Here is a 21,685-nt window from a genome sequence, read left to right as displayed (position 1 = left end):
TGTTCTAATTTTTAATGGAATTTCCATCAGATTCTTCTTTTTACACTTTGATATTATTTCACAGACTGTGAAATTTATGGACTTCTAGATTTTAGAATGCTTTGTACTTTGAGCCATGTTTCCTATGAAATCCATACAAGAGAGTCTGGAGCCATCCAGGTGAACCACTGTTCTGCCTCTTGGCTGCCTGTCCGTGGACAGCCCCCAGTGGAGATGGTCTCAGAAGAGGCAGTTTTCCCCTAATCCCTGCGGAATCTGCAAGGCGCCTTCTTGGTTCCTCAACAGATACAGGACCATATGCCAATACCTTTTGTTTCTGGTTGTTCCATCTGTCTGATGGTTCTCAGAGCCAGGTCACTCTGAATAGCTCTCCCAAGCACAGTGATTACCCCCGGGACTGGCAACGGAATTGGTTGGCTAAAACCTAGCAATGAAATCACCTTCATTCTATCCACTCCGTAAAGTCAGGACCTTAAAAAAAGTAATTGTTTTTGTCTTTGGTGAATTCTCCATGGAACCCTTAACTGGAGCTCTCCTAGGATTTCAGTTCTTGTTGGTATTGCCTACATTTCTAAAATCTCTCCTAATCCTTGCCTCCATTATTAAAAAAAAAAAAGAAAAAAAAACCACTTAATTTGGAGTTTCTAGAACGACCTTGCCTTTCTTCATTTGTTTTGAAACATAGAGCTCGACTTGCTTTGTCCGCATGTGCCTCCCCCCACTCCTGTTCCCACTTTTGCAACACGTTTCCCATTTAAGCTCCTTTCCCCTCACCCTGGAGTCCCTGTTGCAGGACCTGCTGATTTATGTGTGTTCACATTTTTCAAGTGTTCCCTTTCGTGCTTTTTATAGATTCCTATTTTTACCGGATCATCATTGCTTCTTAATTGTTCTCCAATCTTTTTTATTGTTGTTCAAGATAGATTTAAAATAGCGGAGAGGCACTTGAGCCTGTGGATGATAATATTTCTGAGTCTCATCCCTTTCTCTTTTATTAATGAGATCACTCTCCCTTGATGCCATTTTCTTTGTAACATGTATCTGTAAAAATCCCCAAACATGTTTTCCTCCCTTGAGGACACTCGGAGCTCGCTTTGGCAGCTTCCCCTTTTGCCTTATTTCTGCTGTTTTGGGAAGGGAGGTTACAGGGAAAGCTGTCAGATCAGCCGTCACAATGTGAAGATCAACAGCATCTTCCCGCCACTAAAAAGCAAAATAGAGGAAAAAGAGATGCAGGTTTTCCCTTTATTTTTTTCACCCTCTTTTTTTTTTTTTTGTCCCATCTCTCATATCATTCCAGCACTTTACCACGTGACTGAACACATCATTCTAGAAAGCTATTTCTAGAATGAGTGAGAACCAAACAGAATTTATGATATGTTTGGTTCTTGGTCTTCCAGTCTCTCAACTCTGAATTTTTTTAGGTGCTCTGCTATTTTTAATGTATTATTTAGGTTTGGGATTCACTTTTTAGTTTCTCTCCTGCCCCAATCTCTATAAAGATTTCACAGTATCAAAATTCATGCAAAAAAAAAATGTAGCTAAAGGGGAGTTCAGTTCAGCTCCCTTAATATTTGGAGCCCTCCTGGGAGCCAGACCCTGGAATAAGCAAATGGTGTGGATTCCGATCTCAAACAGCTCAGAGATCCTTATTGCAGACCCATCACCTTGGTCATTGAACAAAGGACCCACATGCAAGTTTGGGCACCAGGCCGCAAATAAGCCAGGAAGCAGCATTAATCAGAATGGCCCAAACCTGGAATGAATCCAAATGTCCGCCAACCGGTGAATGGATCAACGTACAGTAAAACACACTGCTCAGCAATAAAGAGGAACATGCTACACTGAACCAGGCAACAACAGGGACGAATCCAAAAATACGATGCTGAGCGAAAAAGAGGAGCACAAAAAGCCACATAATGTGTGGTTTTATTTATGTGAAATTTCGAGACGACACAAAGCTTTGGAGACAGAAAGCAGATGAGGTTGTTAGAGGCTGGGGTCAGACAAGGCCTGACTGTGACAGCGCACTGGGGAGGGGTGATGGAGCTGTTAAAATGGATTGTGGTGTTGGTTGCAAAATCATGAAGATGCACTAAAAATAATTGTGATGCACATTTACATTGATGAATTCCAAGGCATGTAAATTATACTTCAGTAAAACTCTGTGTGGTGTGTGCGTGGCGTAGAAGAGGTGAGGACTGGGAGGAGGAAGAGGAAACCAAGCACCCAGGATAGCCACCAGGGAGACACCAGACATATATTTTCAACCATCACACTCAACTCCATTCTCCTAAGAATTATCCCCGAAGGATTACTATTTCTGACTTCCTCTTGAAAGTGAACAGTTTCAAATTAGAAGCCACAAACAGAAATAGCGAGCCAACCAATCATCTTCCAAGCAGAGCCTGTGTCCCACAGGCATATTAATCACACTTGCCATTGTTTTGATCCTTACAAAAAAAAGAAAAGATCCTGGGTGACCTCTTGTCTCTAAATGAAGAACTACAAGCAAATTTTCTCTCTGTGGTTGTATTTTCACTGCTGTGAATTCTTTGTAAGAACTGAGGTCGCTTCTCTTTGCCACTGTCATCACTTTCCACAGGTACAAGAGCCTCGGTTTCACAAACTGCTGGGAATTTCCCACTCTCACCTTTCACAGGGATCAAGGCTACCTTAGTATTTTACTATAATTTAGACCCATCAAGTCTTAAAGTTACCAGTGATTTGCACACTGAAATTATAAATTGCATCTTAACTCATGAATTTGCTAGTAGCTCTTCCCAGCACTGTCTTTCTCCACAGATGACATGTCATATTTTGTCCTGGAAAAGTCCTGCCCACACCTAGGAAGTCTTTTTTTTTTTTTAAGAGAGAGAGAGAGAATTTCTTTTTAATATTTATTTTTTAGTTTTCGGCGGACACAACATCTTTGTTTGTATGTGGTGCTGAGGATCGAACCCGGGCCGCACGCATGCCAGGCGAGCGCGCTACCACTTGAGCCACATCCCCAGCCCCCTAGGAAGTCTTCATGCTGTCACCCACCACCACTCTGTCTTTATTAGGGGTCAGGAAATGATTCACCTCTTCTGAAAGGTGTTAATGCTGGAGAGCAAAGGACAGCACTGCAATGTCCCACCTGACATGCACAAGACACAGTCAGCAGTGGGTGCCTCCCCCCTACCATCAGCCCACGCTTTGTCCGTCCTCAGCAGGCTTCCCGCTGAAGTAACTTGAATCCTGGTGATGCACCATGTCATATGAAATGGACTAGTGTAATCACAAAGCATTAATGGCTGGGATCTGTTAACTCACCATGTGAAGGAACCCTCTAGCCTTGACTTGGAAGGAAGGAAGGGAGAGAGGGAAGGAGAGAGACGTTCTGTCATTTTTCAGAACAATTTCCACTTCAAATGGTTGCATCATCATTACCTTTTTGTCTGCCACTTGACTATGGTGCCAAGTCATTACAACAGAATGGGCAATAGTCCTACTATCCTTGAAATCAATTGCCAAGGTTAAAATACCGTTTTTCCAACAGCTAGTTGAAAGTACTGACCTTCTAAGTTGGTGGCACACTCAAATGAATACCTAGATCTTTATGTTTGATTCATATATGAGGCAGGGGGCTCATTCAGACTGGTTCTGCATGATCCCGTGGTTATCCCCTCAACCTTGTCCTTTCACTTATCTCTCTAATGCCTTTGCTTCTTTCTCTGCCCACTTCTTTCCCTCCCTTCACTCTTTTCCCCTGACCTTGGAGATGTTCCAGCAGAAGAGGATCCTTCCCCCTGTGCTTTGGAGACAGGCCATGGGCGGCAGTGTCAGAACGGCACTGTGTGCAAGCCCGGGTGGGATGGTCCCAAGCACGGCATCACCAACTTCGACAATTTTGCCTTCGCCATGTTGACAGTGTTCCAGTGCATCACCATGGAGGGCTGGACGGACGTGCTGTATTGGGTACGTACCTGGAATCGGGCACTTGGGGCAGGGAGTACAGAGGTGTGGGCCTGACCTCCACATCTCCCTTTCTCTTCTCCCTGTGATACTAGGGTCATGCACACATCTTGAAGGAATGGTTGATAAGTATCCCTGAGTTCTTCCAGGTCTTACCTGAGAAACGAAGCATGGAATGCCAATCTAAATAGTCTCCTCTCCCTGCCCGTCAGCCTTGGAGAAACACCATCTTCAGTTTATCTGGCTATATTGAAGAACACTGATGTGCAGTGGATGCTCTGTGAATGAGCTGGCCATGCCCGGCACAGAGATTCTGTCTAATTCCTCTTCCCATTGTGGAGTCCCTTCTTCTATTATTCTTTTGCCCCCTCCTTCTCTAAAAGAGAGCAACAGGGCACAATGATGAATCCTTAGGGCTAAAGAGAAAAATCGGCCCTGATCTTCCAAAAAGATTTCTACTGAATTGGGTAGCATTATGGCATTATTTCTCATTAGTAGCATCATTTCTCATTAGTTTTACCTTAACATGTTAGGATAGTTCATTAGAAAAATAAACTGTCACTGTTTTCACAGTTAACAGAGCACTCTACTGGTTGTGTGCTGCATATTTAGAAATCCCACTCCTTGAGTGCCAACCAATCCATAATATATTTTCTTTTACTTTAAATATGCTCCTCTTATTATCCAGCAGCTGTCACTACTTTGCCAATGTTCAAGCCCTTGAAGTGCCAGATTTGTATATAGTCTATCCAATCGGCAAATACGTACACTGTATTTGAGCTGTCTCCATTCTGGCAGAGTCAAGTCCATTATTTGTAAAACCTCCAGAAAATATATTCTTTGTAGTGTCTCCTACTTCAGCATGAGAAATGACTTGCCAGGATCCAGTGTTGTTCTCCAGAATTTTGGGCGAATAAAGCGGTTGCCAGTCTTGAAAATATCATCCCTCCCAGAGTTTCGCAAATAGTCAAATCTATTTGGCCATCATGAAAACAATCTAAGAGGCTGCGTAGGGAACAGTGTCTACAAACGAAAGCAGGGAAGAGTGAGAGGGAAGCAAATGCCTTCCCCATCAGCAGAGCTGCCAGATAGAAAGGAAATAATGCCAAGAGAGGTGTTGACTTCTTACAGCATCAGAAGGAAGAGTTGTATAACAGTACAGAGATGTGATGCACAGTATCATATCTTCTAAAGTTTTTTTTTATAAGCACCATGTCCTATTGATTCAAAACCTCTCTTCTTGAGTTTTTACATTATAGTCAACATGCCAAAGCCCAGTGTTGCTATGAAATTTGTACCTCTCTGTCAATGACTACTGGAAACTTGCCTGAGTCCCTTGTTCCCAGCAAACATTTATTGAGTGTCCTTACATGCCAGGGATGCTCCTAGGTAGTGAAGATTCAGTCATAAATATGATCCAATTGTCTAAAAAACAAACTAAATTCTAAACTGAATAATGGTGCACAGAAAGAGAATGTACCATGGCAAAGTGGTTGTTTTGCGATACTCTGAACAGAAGACAACGGTGGTATTGCCTCTGCCTCAAACTAAAATTAAACCCGGAAGATATTTTTCAGGCTGATGTTCAATGAAAACTTGGGTTTGTACAATTTGGAAGACAAAGAGAAGAATCTGAACTTATTACACTTGGGCAAATTTATTATACTTAGCAAAGCAGACCAAATTCCCAAGTGGTTCTAACTGGTCCTTCTACCCTGGGTGAGTCCCTCTGGCCAACCGAGGGAGGAAAGATCCTCCTGCACATAGGGAATTTCCACGTATGGGCCGTGGACTATACGACTGTGTGGGCTTTGGCGCCTCCTCCCATGAGCTTCAAACACATGCCTTCAGTTGCTATGGAAAAGCCTCTCATGGCACCAAGTTGAGGACAGGGTGGCAGGGGGTGGGTGGGTGCTGGGTGGGGGGAATAGGTATAATTTACTTGGCTGATGGCCCTGATGTATTTTCGTGATCTTCCTTCTCCCCGTCACAAGTCATTGATACCCCACCAACCAGATGTGACCCAAAGAAATACTGTCACAGTGACAGCCAGAGAGGGGAATAGGAAAAGGCACACAACCGCAACTACCAATTTTCGGCAGCTGTGTTGTGCTTTCTCCCCTGGGGGGTGTGTGATAGAGCTCAGGCTGGGAATGGAAAAAGTGTTCGAGGTGAAAGAATGATCCCCAGGCTCATGGGACATGCCTCACTCTGATTTTCCCAGCACCTTTACAAAGTGGCCATATTATGTGTGTGTATCTGTACCCAAACACACACACCCCTGAAGCTGAAACAGAGTCACTACTTGATTATTCATGGTGGAGGCACCTCCCAGCCCAATGCTCCTGCTGTCAGACAACCTCTCTAATTGCTTTGACCTTTCTGTGGCTATTTCTTCTCCCCCCCAACCTTTCTTTCTCTTCTGCATTTCTTGTCCTTGCCTCTATGCCATATCTTTAACTTGCAATATCTCAATCTCAGGATATTTTAATATCAATTATAGAGCTTTCTTAATATACAAATACCAGAACTACCTCCAAGCCATTGAATTAGAAGTTCCTAAGTTAGGACCCTAGTATCTGCCTTCTGGGGAAAAAAAAAAAAAACTATCCAGGCCATTCGGATGCCTGAGCTGGAGTTGAAACTCCTAGAAATCTCACTTATTAAACATACATGTGGCTGCTTTGAAGCCACTGGATTTGAACCAGTCTAGGGACACATAATTTTCATGGAGAATGGGGAAATAGTCTTCCCTTATAAAGAATGTTCAAGTCCAGAGAACCTGCAAAGGAGTATTCAAGATTTCAAGTACAGCAGTAAATGGGAGCCCTGGTAGTGGGTTCATTCTAAACTAGAAAACCAGCCAGATAGATATTTCTGGGGAAAAGAAAAAGTCATTAAAACATTAAAGAAGTCATTAAGCCAGGTGCAGTGGTGCACACCTGTAATCCCAGCTACTGGGAATGCAGAGGCAAGAGGATCACAAGTTCAACACCAGCCTGGGCAACTTAGTAAGATTTTGTCTGAAAATAGAAAGTCAAAAGGGCTGGGAACACAAATTAGTGGTTGAGCGCTTTTCTAGTGTGCGTGAGGCCCTGGGTTCAACCTCATTTCTGCCCTAAGGAGGAAGAAGAAGGAAGAGAAGCAGCAGCAGCGGCAGCAATTGATTGAGTCACTATATGTAGCCTCTTATAGAGGGGACCTTGAACGTCTCCAATAACACATGACAGACACCTGCCTCCTATTGTGGATGATACTGAGTCTGTAGCTCTTTTCCACTGACACTAATTATTGTATTGTATTCTCATGATTTTGAAGAGTTGGTGGACCAAAAATACCATCAAAGTTGGTCACATGATACTTAAACATCTCCTCATCTATGAAAGCCGTTGGCCATTGGGTTGAGACCTGACAAGCTGAAGAGTTGGCTTACAACATGTCTTTTCCCTAATGTCCTATTCTCTGTCTACAGAGGACAGGGAAAGGACAGGGCATAGGATTTAGAAACTAAACCAAAACTTAGATTGGGGTGGAGTTTTCTTGGGAAACGACCTCTTAAGCCAAGACCCCTCCATTTACTCTCAGAATGTCCAAGTCTCTCAAAAACTAGGACCTGGGTAGGAGGGGGAGGGAATGTGATCAGATTAAAAACCCCACCTTTCTTCTGAAGGAGAAATGAAGCTCCAAGAGAGAAAACACAATAATAGAATGAGATTACCATTGGTTTCCATTTCTACTTTCAGGTGTTTTGTTTTGTTTTTTTAAACTAAACATCTTTATCTATCTGCATATAATTCAAGACTGTTTGTCTTATATGGTTTAGGCATGTGCTTTCCAAAAGATATAAGAGGCTATTGAGTCAAACTGATCTTCCAGACTCTCTGTAGGATTCTCAAATATGGTCTGTTGCAGTCTGAAACTCTGAGCATTATCTCTTTCAAATTGTAGCCAGATCATCACCAAGTAGCATAAATATCAATCAATCAAATATCTTTGTGCCCAGCACTTGATACATCACCATGATCCTGGGAATAGAAAATAATGGTCACCAACCTGGAGTTTGCAACACCCAGCGAAGGTGGCATGTGAAACTCAAGGAAAAGGGAGGCAGCCGTGAGAGCACGCGTCACAGGAGGTGCACGTCTCCACTCTGCAGGAATCTAGATGCCCGAATATTCATCAAGAGGATTCCGTAGGCTTCCGCTCACCCACCTTCTGATCTAGGGACCCCAAGAGTATTGTGCAGCCCTGTAGACACCTTTGGTCTGTGCCTTCCTAGACTCACACCTCATTCTGCCCTGTGGGTCACCCTCTTCCTGACACCACCCATTGTTTCCTCAGTGACTTCTCCATAATCAGTTCTTCCACTGATCTTTTAAAAATGAAAAGTTGAGCTTTAAAATAAAGTTAGAAAGAATTCTTATTGAGAAGCCATAGAAAGGAAAGATTTTTTTTTTTTTTAGAATCACAAAATAATGTCTTTGATAGTCCCAGATTGGGGTTCCATTTTGATTCGGCCAGCCAGAAACCTTGAGAAACAAACTCTTAATGATTTAATTTTTTATAAGTCAAGTTTTCTTCTCCCATGTAAATGAGACTTCTACATGTGCTCAGAGACAGGAATTTTCAGTGAACAATGATAAAAAGGAACAAGGGTAGAAGGGAACCTGATGAAACCTGTTTTCCCAGTCAGTTGTCAATTCCACACTTCATTTTGCCGTCCCCTGTACATGTCTAGACATGCAGAGAACATACTCCTACGAAGTTCACACACACACACACACAGCCACTAATTCCCTTAATTATGACAAAAGTCTTTTTCATCCAAGCAGGTTGAATTTGGGTGTTTGATCCTATTTTTTCCACTCCACCTTGCTTTAAAAAGTCCACCATATTTCACTGTAAAATATAGAACATGAGTCTAAAGATATCACAAAAGCTTAAGGGGCAGAGCTGAATTCTGCTGATGAACCAATAGCCATTCTACGGGAATTGCTGAGAGAAAATCCTCAGCCTCTGGGCTCCCCATGGGAATGGAAGAAGAGACTCTGAAGTCTTCAACTTTTAATCTCAGAGTATCACCCATTTAGTACCTGTGCTGATTTAAACAGAGAATCTACCAGCTCAACAGTAAATTAATGATTCATAAACACATGAAGAAAGAGAGTTAGCACCTCTTTCATTTTTTAATTCATTCATTCATTTATTGAGTTTATTTCATTGGTTTTAGATGAGTAAGCTTTAATATTCAGTAATTCAATTTAGCAACAATTATTGAGCATTTACTATATTCCCAGGGCTGAGTGAGCATAAGGCAAAGTGTGGTATGCAGAGAATACGGCCTGCCTTCCAGGAGTTTGGGATCTAACTGAAGCGGTACAGAACATGTGAAGGAGTGAGGCTTAGTGATATGAAGTGCAGGGAGCTGTGCGGGGACACAGAATGCTCTGGGGGGAGTGGGATTCTACTGATCCCGAGGCTGTATGAGGAACGGGAGCAGGTGCCTATGGCTAGGGAAAGGAAGCCTTCACCTGTGCTTTAGGTTCTCATCAGACCCAAGAAACAGCTGGGCCACCCCAAAGTGTTCTCACCCCTGACGTCTGCAGGCTGCTGAGGTGCAGCTGGAGGTATCAGCCCGGGCCCCTGGGCCTGCTGTAAGCATCTCTGGCTGTGAGCCAGCTGTGCCCTGGACAGGTGCTCAGACCAAGGCCGCCATGCTCCCTGGTTCCTGACCTCCCTCACAGCATCACTGCACGAGCCCATCTGATTTCAGGGAATATTTTTTTTAAATACGCAGAGGAATTTGATTTGTTGGCTTGCCTTGGTGTTAGAAGTCTGTTGTTTTCTTAAGAAGCCCACATAAGTGAGGCTTCTACTTGTGCTCAGAGACAGGAATTTTCTGAACAACAAGAAAAAGGTACAGGGTTAGAAGGGAGCCAGATGAAACCTGTTTTCCCACTTACTGCTCACTCCGTGACCCACCGGGTAGACACTCACATTCCAGTGACACGGGTCATGAAGAGTCACCGACATACAGAGCACTGCCCTGGGCTGACTGGCCTTCACGGTCAGCAAATCGTGTCCTCTAATGACACTCCATGGAAAGCACTGTGACTTTTTATGGGCTTGTACCTCCTGCCTTTTGACAGAAAATGGCCTCTCTTGGCACCTGCTGCAACTATTTAGTCTTTTTGGATCTATGGTGCTGGTGCCAAGAACATTACAGGAGAAGGAACAAATGACATGGAGACCCACGGAGATCAGCTGGGATCAGGAAAGGTCCCAAGGGAACAAGCCAGGGAGGTGCTATTCCTCGTATTTTAATTTTTTGGGGGAAAATAAATGATAGATTAAAAGATTTAAGGTTGTGGACTCCTACAAGGAATTAGGTACTGGTTTCTGAAGGGTTTTTGGTATTTTTCATTCAGCATTCCCTTTATTCTGTCCACAGACTGAGAATAGCAGGGCCGTGTGTTTTAGCAAAAGCAGGGGTCATCCTGTTAGTTCTTGGACCTAAGGCCCCGAACTGCAGATGGTGGACATCCAGATGCCTCCCTGTGGTGCCTCCTTGGGGAAATCACACGGCTCTTTTGTTAGAGACCTAAGAAACATCCAGCTTAATGGTTTGAGAAGATCTATCTGTTTTCACTTCTAAATAAGGGTGTCAGCAATCTGGGTCGTTTTTTAAAATACGACTTTCTTTATTCTCCCCCTTCTTAATAGTGCATTCCAGCTGATTTAAGACCTGAGTCTCATCACTCCAGGCCTCGTCCTACTTCAGAGCCACCCAGCACTGTGTGCTCTCTACCCAGCCTGCCCCCCAAAAGTAGGTGGCCCAGAATAAGGAGAAGAAAGAAAAAAAGGGAGCACTTTCTCCTCACACTGGAGCACCAGAAACGCCTTCTGGGCGGCCAAGTGTTGCTCATCCAGGGAGCGGTGGGCTTCTTAGGACCACCTTGGAAGCTCCTCCATCTCTCTACTGTCCCCCTCTCAGCCCTCACCTGCTAGTCCCCACCTTGAACCTCTAAAGTAACTAGCCCACAGCCCAAGAAGGCACGTCGGACTCCAGGGAAGGTGGAGAGCATGGGTTTCCTCCTTACAGCCCTGGCCGTCTGTGGGATGACAAACTTCAGGTCCAGAGTTCCATCTACAGGAGGTCCATAATGTCACTGCAGCCTGGTGTGTGACACATAGGAAAGGATGCCCATAGTAATCAAGGGCCCAAGACAATCTCCAAGCCTTGTGGGTTTGTGTGGCCTGGGGGCTGTTTTTGGTGAAGTAAAATGTTCACCAAGTTTAGGGGGGGTACGAGGCACCAGTGAGGAGAGATTTCATTCTGGGGAGGCTGGGGGATTGCCAACCAGTCCTCCCTCCCACTCACCATCTGCCCAGGCTCTGGAGGCAGCTCTGGGAGGGTGAACTGTGGTGAGCACACCATCTCCTCCTGGGACTGCCTGCTCCCGCCTGTCCTGTGCCAGCAGGTGGGGGACAGGGGGCGTGTGATCCAGGGATAGGCCAAGAGAACCTGCTCAAAACAGACCTCTGCCACCATGGACTCCGTGGCTCACACGAAGAGAAAGCTTTCCTTTGGAGTTCGGATGAAATAAGTCCATCGATCATTAGAGCAAGTCAGTGACGTGGGGCGCAGGCATGGGCCTCAGGGGCTCAGTGCCTCTTGAGATTATGTGCAGAATGCTGCATGGATGGGCCCATTTTTTGGTGACAGTTCCTAGTTTTCATCAGTGTTTCCTGACCTCCTACTTTCCCCCAAATTAAAGAAGCACTAATTTAGAGGAAAGGCAAGAACTGCTTTGACCTTTCTTAGCAGGATAGAACAACCTGAGAAAGGAAAAGCCACAAGGACACTCCTGACTTGAGAAGTCCTTCTTTGGCAGATGCCTGGGATCCCATCTCGGGCCATCTTCAAATCTGCAGCAGAGGGTTCAACACAGAACCCACACCTTACATGCTGTGGTCACTCAGTGACTTGGTGAACAAACATGGATTTGAATGTGACTGCTACTGAGAGTAGGCAAAGGGTCTGCTCACTGTGCCATATTAGAGAGACGTGCATACTCCAGTATTGCAAGACCACCGTGGCGGCGTCTCGTAGCTCCCACACCTTTCTCTCCCTAGTCTCACTTCACCCATCCTGCCTCAGCTTGTGTTATGTGATGTTGTTTTTCTTCTGCTCAGGTCTGGTTTCCTTTGCATTCTTGGTTCAGACATGCCTTCTGGCCAAAGGAAGGCTCCCAGGCTCCCTGTGATGGGACAGAGTCCCCCCTACACACACACACACATCCAGCCCCACCAAAGACCTTCTGCCCTGCTTCTCCCAACAGCTGCTGTTTTGCTGGATATTTTAGTAGTGCAGCCACTGAGAAAATCCTCCATCCCACAGCCAGGAAGGCTTTACAGCTGCATGCTCTATTTTTAACAATGGCCAAGTTCCTAGGAAACCCCCATTCCCGTCAGAGGATCACATGGACTCCGGGCTTCCTTCCTGCTCCTTCACTCCACTTGCCTTTAGTGACTCCCCAGTACGAAGTTCACACAGCCCTGCCTGGTCTGGCTCTCGCCTGCTCAGCCTCATCCAGCCAGTCTTCCCTACTTCCTCCTACAATTGGCATTTACCACCCCTATCTTTGTAATTGCTTTTTACTTAAGTTTCCCTGCTAAGAAGGCTTCCTATTTACAGCACACCACCTAGCACATCTTAAAATCATGTATTCACTCCACAAACATTTACTGAGTATCTACCATATGCAAGGCACCACTGTTCCAGCACATGGGATTCACCAGTGCACAAAGCTTGTGGAGTTTACAATCTAGCATGGAAGACAACAAATAATAACTGTCATAAATAAATAAATTGCACAGTTGTAAAGTGATAAGTCCTATGGAAACAACAGAGCAGGGTAGGTGGGAATGGGAATGCTCAATAAATTGGTTAAATTGAATTTAATTGTGACATGGTTATGTGGACATAGGTTGGGAACTCTTCTCTTCCTCGTTAATTCAGTTCAAACCAATGATCCACAGATACAATTTTTGCATTATATGCTGTGACTATATTTGGTGAATTTCTCCATGCAAAAAAAATAAGAAGTATTAATGGATTCATAAGGAACATATTGGGATGTAATACTTCAAACCTATGAGACTAGGTAGATCTCTCAATACTTCTCAATCTTCTTTATTCACAGCACATGGAGTACATAATATTTACCAGCATACTTCAGTTCCTGGATAGGTTTTGAGAGTCTAAGAAGCCCTGAGGGATGAGAGACTTAATATCCCACCACTCACTAAGGCACGTGGAGTGGAAATAGCAGCATTGGTTACCAAACTTAAGCATACCTTAGAACCACTTGGGCTGATAACAGTGTAGATTTATGAGCCATACTGAGCTCTTGGGACTGGGAACAGGACCAGGAACCTGCTTTGTCAGTTTTCCCAAATGATGCTGGTGCTGGTGGTCTTGGGACCACACTTTGAGCAATGCTGCTGCTGTACAACATAATGGAGATATGGGGAAAATCACAATTTCTATTATGCTGTTATAGATGAGGTTGGGAACTATGGAGAGAATGGTAGGTCAGTGGTCTCAAACTTCATTAGCATGCATCAGAATTACCTAGGGGCTTGTAAAAACATGGGTTTGGGGGCCCAATCTCAGTTTCAGAGTGGGGACCAAACAAGGTCCCCATGATGCAGGATGCTGCTATTATTTAGGATCTTGCTTTAAGATGACTTCCACTGATGGAAGTCATTCAGGAAGCTTGGATCTTAGGAATTTGGGGTTTATAAACTAATTTCACATAGAAAATGTTGGGTTCGTGTTTAGGACAGTAGGATTAGAGTGTACTGTTTAGTACACTCATAAAGCATCAGAAGAAGTAGGTTTGAGGAACAATCAAAATGAATTTCTTCTTTGATAAAAACATTGCTCTGTGATCTCTCTTCATGTCCACCCTCCAGCTTCAAGGGACAGGAAGTTGAGGCAGCTGTCCATTTCTGTGGTGTAAATACTTCCACCATGGTCATGGTCAAGCTGCCAAGGTGAAGTCACTGAACACAGAGCTGGGAAGAGATACACACTGAATTCTCCACAGCCATAGGAGTTAGCTCTGGCATACCCCTGGCTACACACACCACCTCTATCTCGGCTGTGGTGACAGGTACAGGGACCCTGCTCTGAATGCTTACACCAAACTGGCTGCCTTTCCTGGCCCGTGGCCTGTACAGCTTATGGAGCACTGAGGTTCAGCTTTAGATTCTGGGCATAGCCCAGGGTCCAGGTGGCAAGACTTTAGGAAGATCTCTTTCCTCACACATGCTGGAAGGCTTCGGTTCTCCAGCTTTGTCAGTGACATGCTTCACACTCCAAGGTCAGGATGCCTCAAGGTACAACAGAAGATTGGATGGCCACATAAACCCAACTGAGCTAAATCTATCCCACAGCTTAGAAATTATATTTTGAGGTGACCTACCTTGTTAGGCAAGTGAATTGAAAACATTGGAGAAATCTTTCTTTTCCAGAAAATAAGACAACAGAGATTGGAAGGCAAGATTCCTCTTAAGAGAGAGAGCCTGCAAAGTCCCTTCACAGTTCAGATCAGGGTCATGGGCAGGTATTCTGAACAGAGATGAAGCCAAGGGTAATGATGGATCCTGATCCAGAAGTTCGGCCCCATTGTCTCCTCCAGATATGTTCCCACACCTTTCTACCTGCCTCTTTGCTTTAACTCAGTTCTGCTTTCTTTTTCCTAACTTTCCTTCATCTTTCCAGATGCAGGACGCTATGGGCTATGAGTTACCCTGGGTGTATTTTGTCAGTCTGGTCATCTTTGGATCCTTTTTCGTTCTAAATCTGGTTCTCGGTGTGTTGAGCGGGTAAGCTGACCATTTTTATGTCCTCTTTACAAGGCAGCCGAGCAAGGTCCCAGGTTCCACTATGACCATTGCCAGGATCCTCAGGAATAGGACCTTAACAGGCCCAGGAAAACCAGAAAAAAAAAGTCTCCATTCAACCACAAATTCTGATCCGTTGGCCAGGCAGGCTGTTTGGCCTCTGAGTTGCACCTAGAGGATCCTCGGGTCCCTGCGCTGCTTGGGTCAGCGTCTGGGGAGCTGGTGGCTGGCACTTGGCCATGCTCGGTTGCTATGTGTGCCTCACTAACTATCATTCCATTCTTCCAGGTCAATGATGCCGTAGGAAGGGACTGGCCCTGGATCTATTTTGTTACACTAATCATCATAGGGTCATTTTTTGTACTTAACTTGGTTCTCGGTGTTCTTAGCGGGTAAGCAGGACCAAGGAAAAAGGTCTTGATTTTTCCATTTATTTTTATTCATTCTTTCCGCTATTCTTGGCTCTTTCCTTTTCTGGCTCTGATGAACTTGGGATAAGGGGTTACCTTGGGAGCCTTGAAGTGAATGTCCTTGGCCTGGCTGGGTAAAGGGTCAAATGCACAAGAAGGAGTCCATTGGTTTGAGTGATAGATGATGGAGAAGAGATGCCTAGTCCTGCCTCTCTCCTCATCAAATCCCCTTCCAACCCCAAGAAGCTGTTAAGAGAGGCAGGATGCTTCTCCTTGTATGTCAGTAACCTCAGCCTCCAGAGCAGCATGAGGAGACCCTTGAGTAGAAAGGGCTTCCAGCAGGAATTTGAGGGAGGATTCATACAGGAAGTGCTTTCAACATACATAGCAGTCTTGCAGATAAGTACTCGCCTTATCTCTTGGGTCAGTTACTATTTGCAGGCTAATATTGGGAATTTCAGATCACTTTTACTCAGTGGTAAACAGACCAGGGAAACAATAGTTTGATTTAATATATAAGTAGGGCTGACAGTGTAGCTCAGTGGTAGAGCACTTGCCTAGCATGCAAGTTTTATTTGATCCACATACACATATATCCATACAAACACACACACACGGTAAACAAACACAGATCAAAAATCTAATTATCTTCAGTTTTAATTCATAGACTGTTCAATGTTTTCCCTTTCTGAATGGAAAAGACACTTAATTAGTTAAAGTCATAGGTTATTTGACAGTAGAGGAGATGGAATTTACTTTCCTTCAAATTTACCTAGTTGGCTACAATATAAAATCTACCTGATCTCAGCCCTTGCTCATATAAAGCTAAAAGTGACAGGTTGAGTGTTGTCGCACATGCCTATAGCCCCAGCAACTCAGGAGGCTGAGGCAGGAGGATCACAAGTTTGAGGCCAGTCTGGACAACTTAGACCCTGTCTCAAAATTTTTAAAAAAGGGGGGGGGCTGGGGATGTAGCTTAGTGGTCAAGCACCCCTGGGTTTAATCTTCAGTAACCCCCTCTGGAAAAAAAAAAAGTAAAAGTGACAGAGGCAGCACATGGTTTGGGAGGGGGCATCACATGGCCCTGAGGACAGCCATGTTTTCAGTGGGAGGCTCGGAGTGTTTCGTCAGCTCACTTTCTTCTTCACCAGTCCATACCAGCCATGCCAAGGCCTGCCACCTAAATGCTCCTGGTGACCACTCATGGGCAACCTACTCTGCCGCCTTTGCTCTTTGGGGGGTGGGATTAATCTCTTCCTGCTCTGCTTGAACAAGCCAGCTGCTTTAATAGTCTTCCCTGGAGGTACAGGGACAAGAACATGGGGGCTGGTGAGAGTTCAGGCTCGAGGGGAGAGGTTCTGTCCATTCTCAGTCCAGAAGTAGGGCAGAGCTGTCCCCACCTAGAGCAGTTGAATAGGATTCAGGGACATGGGGTTCATTCTTGGGAACTGGGTGAAGGAAAGGATCTCACCCCACCCATTTCCATGGTAGATGGCCTGTCGGGGCCTTGATGGCATTGTACCTTTTGCTAAGGGCAGGAGAAGTGTTTTCCAACAGGGTGAGAAACAATGAACAGGGCAGGGGTGCAGCTCAGCGGTAGAGCACTTGCCTAGCATGTGTGAGGCCCTGGGTTCCATCCCCATCACCACACACACACACAGCACACACAGACAAAAAAATAAAAGTGATGAGTAGAATAATGGAATCCCCTGATTAGTTAGTTGCCTGGAGGGTAAAAAGGTTTTTATTTTTATTTATTTATTTATTTTTTGTTCCAACACAAGAAAATGCCCTGGATTTATATGTGAATGTCTAGGGAAATAATTGAAAACAAACAAAAAAACCCTCATTATCCCCATTCAGGACAGAAATGTGGGTACCCAGCTCTGCACCTAATGGATGCATAATGTTGAGCAACTTCACTTTTTTAAAACTCAGTTTTCCCATCTGAAAAAAAAAATGAAGATAATAACAACCTGTTCATAAGCAGTCATGATGATGACATGAAATCCTTCGTGTCAGATGCAGCAGAGTGACTGCTGTAGAGTAAGTACTCAGTAACGGTGGTGTCACGGTGATGAGTATTGTCTACCTGATACCTGTCATAACTGGAATTACTGGACAGAATCATCACAGTTCCGACAACTTTGAGCTTTTATTTTTAAAGGTGAGAATGTGAGCCCAGAGATGTTAAGTGGCTTGGACAATGTCCCTTCACTGGTAAATGGCAGGATGGGACCAGCACTCAGGCAGGGCCTGACCGCCATCTTCACTGGTGAATCTCTAGGTGTCCATTGAGGGACTCTGGACCATAATGCAGGCCAAAGCTCTAACCCTGTAAGAGAATGGAGTTCCCCTTTCTTCTCTTGGAGATGAGGAACTGAACCCAGCAGGTAAAATTCCTCCAGGCATCTGAAGTGGAGAATGAGCCCCTCCTGCAGGAGACTATCTGTCACAGGAATGATTTTCCGCACGTTGTCAAATCAGGGAAATCAAATGACGGCAGCTGCTGATGACAGAGAAAAGGTCATTCTGAAGCCATGTCTGTTCTCCCTCAGTCCGAGTGAGAAAAGGTGTGTAAAAACATCTCGCCTGAAACCTGGTGCTTAGTGATACTCACAGAGAACAAGAACACGAAAGCTCTTTGACTTTGGAAACTGTGAGTCTTTGAGTTCAGACATTGGTCTTTTCCCAGCACCTGCCACCTGGCCACTCCCAGAGCTGCAGTCTACTCCTGGCAGCTATAGAATCACAGATTGGCCCTTTGCCCAGGCAGAGAGCTGTCTGAGGGAGAACACCTCCCCTTTCTGGTTCAGGGAGGCCTCTCCTAAGATGTTAAGGGCTGGCCACTCTGGTGGACTCCCCCAGCCCACGCAGTGACAAAAACTAGAAGCAGGCTTCTGTTGGCTGACCACAAAGTAGTGATGTCTGGGGTCAAGCATCTTGATTACCCAGGATGATATAATAGTAACCACAATATTGTGGCAAAACACCAACTTATTCGTCACTTATAAACTTCTGATTATAAACCAAACCTTTCATAAGCACTCAAAAAAGTCTCAGAGCCATGCAACATTCACTAGGACAGCATGGGCAGTTGCCACCATTCTGCATCAGGCTCTACATTTGGTGCTTCTGGTGCATTAGCTCACTTACTGCTCCCAACAACTCTGTGAGTTAGGTGCTATTCATATTTCCATTCTACAAAGAAGAAGAGTGAGGTTTCAAAGAGGAAACTCAATAGGTGAAAAATAGAGGATCCAGGACTGAGCCCAAGCAATGTGCATTCATAGCCTCTATCTCTAACCTGTGGTATATGTTCCCCAAGCCCATTTGACCCATGAGTCCAATGTTTGTAAACTACATTCAGGTCACGGGAAGATGAAGAGCAGAAGCCATGGTTAGAAGGGCAAACAGAAAGGCAGGCAGCAGAATCAATCTACAGTCTGGGTCCTGGACACAACCAGGGAAGCAGAAATAGTCCCAGGAAGAAGCTACAGAGACCACCTAGAAGGCAGGGGTGCTAAGCATGGGGGCTGCATCCCTGCAAATGGGACTTGACAGAGCAGGGATCCCAACTCAATAGTACTGCAGTCTTCTGGACTGGGGACAGAGGGTATGGAACCCTACATCTACCAATTAAGGAAGATACTATTTTACAGCTCAGCACAGTAATCATCCTGAAAAATTATATCCTTCATCCGGCCAAGAAAGATTAAATTGTGCTCAGTATGTTCTGCTCATGAAGAGAGAGAATGGCATTCTTAAAGTTTCCATTAGAAAGGAAGAAATTTAAATATTTTGATCATTTAGGGTTGGATATTCTTTATCTGGAACATTCTCTCCAGAACACTTTATTTATGATGAGGCTAGATAGAGTCAAGTCTGAAGAATATACATCTCTTGGAATATTTTTCAAAATGCTTCTTTCATGTTATTATCTACTGACCTTTACATAAACCCAATGCAAGTCATAAAACTGGCAATATATCCCAATCGGATTATAATTATTTTCCCCTCCAAAAATCTCAATCTCTAGCTTGTTAGAATTAAGATGACAACAGTGACAATGAGATTCTTGAAACCGCACTTGAAGCTATAACCAGATGCAAGTCTGCACTCTGAAATCAGTTACCTTTTGCTTTAAGTGATGGCAAACAGGCCTTCAGATACGTACTTTTAGTTTGCAAAAGGCCCAGGATCTCTTACATGCATAATCATCCCATCTTTTTACTCACTTGAAATGGACACATCTCTTGCCCAGAAAAGCAGAGGACCTGAGGGGTAGGCATTTTACAAACTGGAAGTATAACTGGACCATGGCACCAGTCAATACAAAATATCCAGGCCAAGAAGAAAACAATTAAAGGCCAGACACACATGCCCTGAGGTGGGGACATAAGAGCTGGCCACACATACATTCAATTCTCATTATTCGCAGTAGTTGTGTTCTATGATGTAGCCATGAACACTGAATTAGTGAATGCTGAACCATCAATCTTAGGGGAAATACAGGGTCAGAGTCCTGTGAGCCTCTGGTCACAGCATTTTGTCCACTACTCAATATACCCACCCTTGTCCATCTTGTGTAAAGATACCTTATTTAGTATCAATCATTGACTCATTAACATTGAACCCCCAGCCAACAACCCTTCAACTCATGCCTGAATGAAGCTTACCTAACACACATATTTCTCCATCAGGCACATCACAGCCTTCTTGCACTTAGGAACACTAAACAGCTCTTCATAACTATGCTTGGGCCATTTTAAACAGCAAAACCCACCGACAAAAAGCACAAAAATGCGACAAAACAAGACAAAATCCATGGCACTAAATAGACTATAAAAAGGACATTCATTTACATTACGAGAAATGGATCAAGACAAAAAAGCAGAGCATACCTTGTTTGGCCTCAGCTGGGAACACATGGAGTGAACATATGAAGTTGTCATTCTGGGCATGTTCATAAATGACCATGAACATGCCCTGAGTATTGATTTGGGGGTTTACAAATAAATTTACTGAATAGGAGAATTCGTAAATATGAGACCCACAAATAATGATGATCGACCGTATTGATTATCCACGGGCCTAGAGCCCCAGTGGTCGGTATTGATTGGATTTTCCACAGTTATTTTCTGCCACGTGCTTTACCTGACTGAGCACCGGCACCCTGGCCCTCCACTCCACCCCTCATTTTTCATATTGGCCATTTCTGGCAAGAAATGCACTCCTGCCTTATGACAAATCCCACAGTGGTGACTGATTGTCTCGTCGGCTCCAGTCCCTGGACCCAGTGCAGCCCGTCAGGCTGGGGCTTCATGTCTTCATTAGCTCAGTCCCCAGAGCAGGCGCATGGCTGGCATCCAGGCAAAGAGATAAAGAGAGCCAGGCACTGCCACCCAGCATGTTCCTTACCACAGGGGCCTGGCGAGGGAAACCTGGCTCACCTTCCACCCTGCCAAAGCCTGGCTATGCCCACACTCCGTGGGATCCAACAGGAGCCTCATTCTGTTCCATGTCTCCAGGCCCCATCCAGCTACCTCCAGCCCCCAAATGCATCCTTCTTCTCTAAGAGAAAATGTCTTCAGATCAGTAAGAACCACACAGATCTTGCTTTTCTCTTCTCCCTGCAGATGTTTATTTTAGTTCCCCAGAAGTTTGAGGTCTAAATGATGAGCTTTCACTCCATGGGGCAAATGCTGCAAAACTGGGTCATTTATCCTTACTCCAGTTGGATCCAGGTCCTATTCTCCTAACTCCAAAAGAAGGATAATAGATGTTTGGCAACCAAACCTTGAACTCTTTGCAAAATCATCCAAAATAGCTCAAGTGAGCCCTTAACAATTCAGTCCCTGAAGACCTCAAACCCACTCCAGGGGAAAGGAGCAGAGAATGGAAATAGGGAGAGGCAACCTTGAAGTACAGATTTTTGTAGTTCATCTACACAGGAAGGAAAATACATTCTGAAGTTTCTCTCTCCAGAGAGCAAGACCAAGGCCACAAGAGGCTCAGAGAGGTGTGGAGGAAGGAGCTGTTGCCCACCCCCAATGGCAAAAGCAGGATAGGCGCAAAGCAAGGGAAAGCCCCCATCTTTATTGTGAGCTGTAGATCTGGTCCCTTGTCCCTGGCATGAATTCCCTGGGAAGGAAATGAAGGTACCCTTTAGTTGGCAGAAAGCCCAAGAAATAAGCAAGTGCAATTCAATTAGAATTGGATTCAATCAAATTTAAGAAGAAAATTCAATCCAAACCAGAGCGTCATTGAGGCAGCAGTTGACCAAAGCTCATTAGTTTGAGAGGCCCCACAATCTCCCAATTAAATACTTCCCCAGACCCCTCCCAGCCCCTTCTCCATTTTACCATAAAAATGGGGAGAACTAAAATTTGTGCTCTCCAAGG

General features: G+C 44.6%; 1 protein-coding gene across 50 annotated transcripts in view; it reads left to right on the top strand.

Moving 5' to 3' along the window:
* Positions 1–21,685, top strand: part of Cacna1c (calcium voltage-gated channel subunit alpha1 C) — a 625,112-nt gene that overhangs the window by 427,056 nt on the left and 176,371 nt on the right. For 38 of the 50 annotated variants that reach the window (XM_078015421.1, XM_078015414.1, XM_078015430.1 and 35 more), the window contains exons 7-8: positions 3,764–3,960; positions 15,160–15,263. In XM_078015421.1, coding sequence (XP_077871547.1) covers positions 3,764–3,960; positions 15,160–15,263 — 301 coding nt within the window. Of the gene's footprint in view, positions 1–3,763; positions 3,961–14,749; positions 14,854–15,159; positions 15,264–21,685 lie in introns of all 50 variants that reach the window. The other 12 variants (XM_078015456.1, XM_078015444.1, XM_078015422.1 and 9 more) reach the window with 2 other exon arrangements.

Source organism: Ictidomys tridecemlineatus, chromosome 6, assembly GCF_052094955.1.
Source record: "Ictidomys tridecemlineatus isolate mIctTri1 chromosome 6, mIctTri1.hap1, whole genome shotgun sequence".
Lineage (NCBI taxonomy): Eukaryota > Metazoa > Chordata > Mammalia > Rodentia > Sciuridae > Ictidomys > Ictidomys tridecemlineatus.
This window is presented reverse-complemented; position numbering and strand designations above follow the sequence as displayed.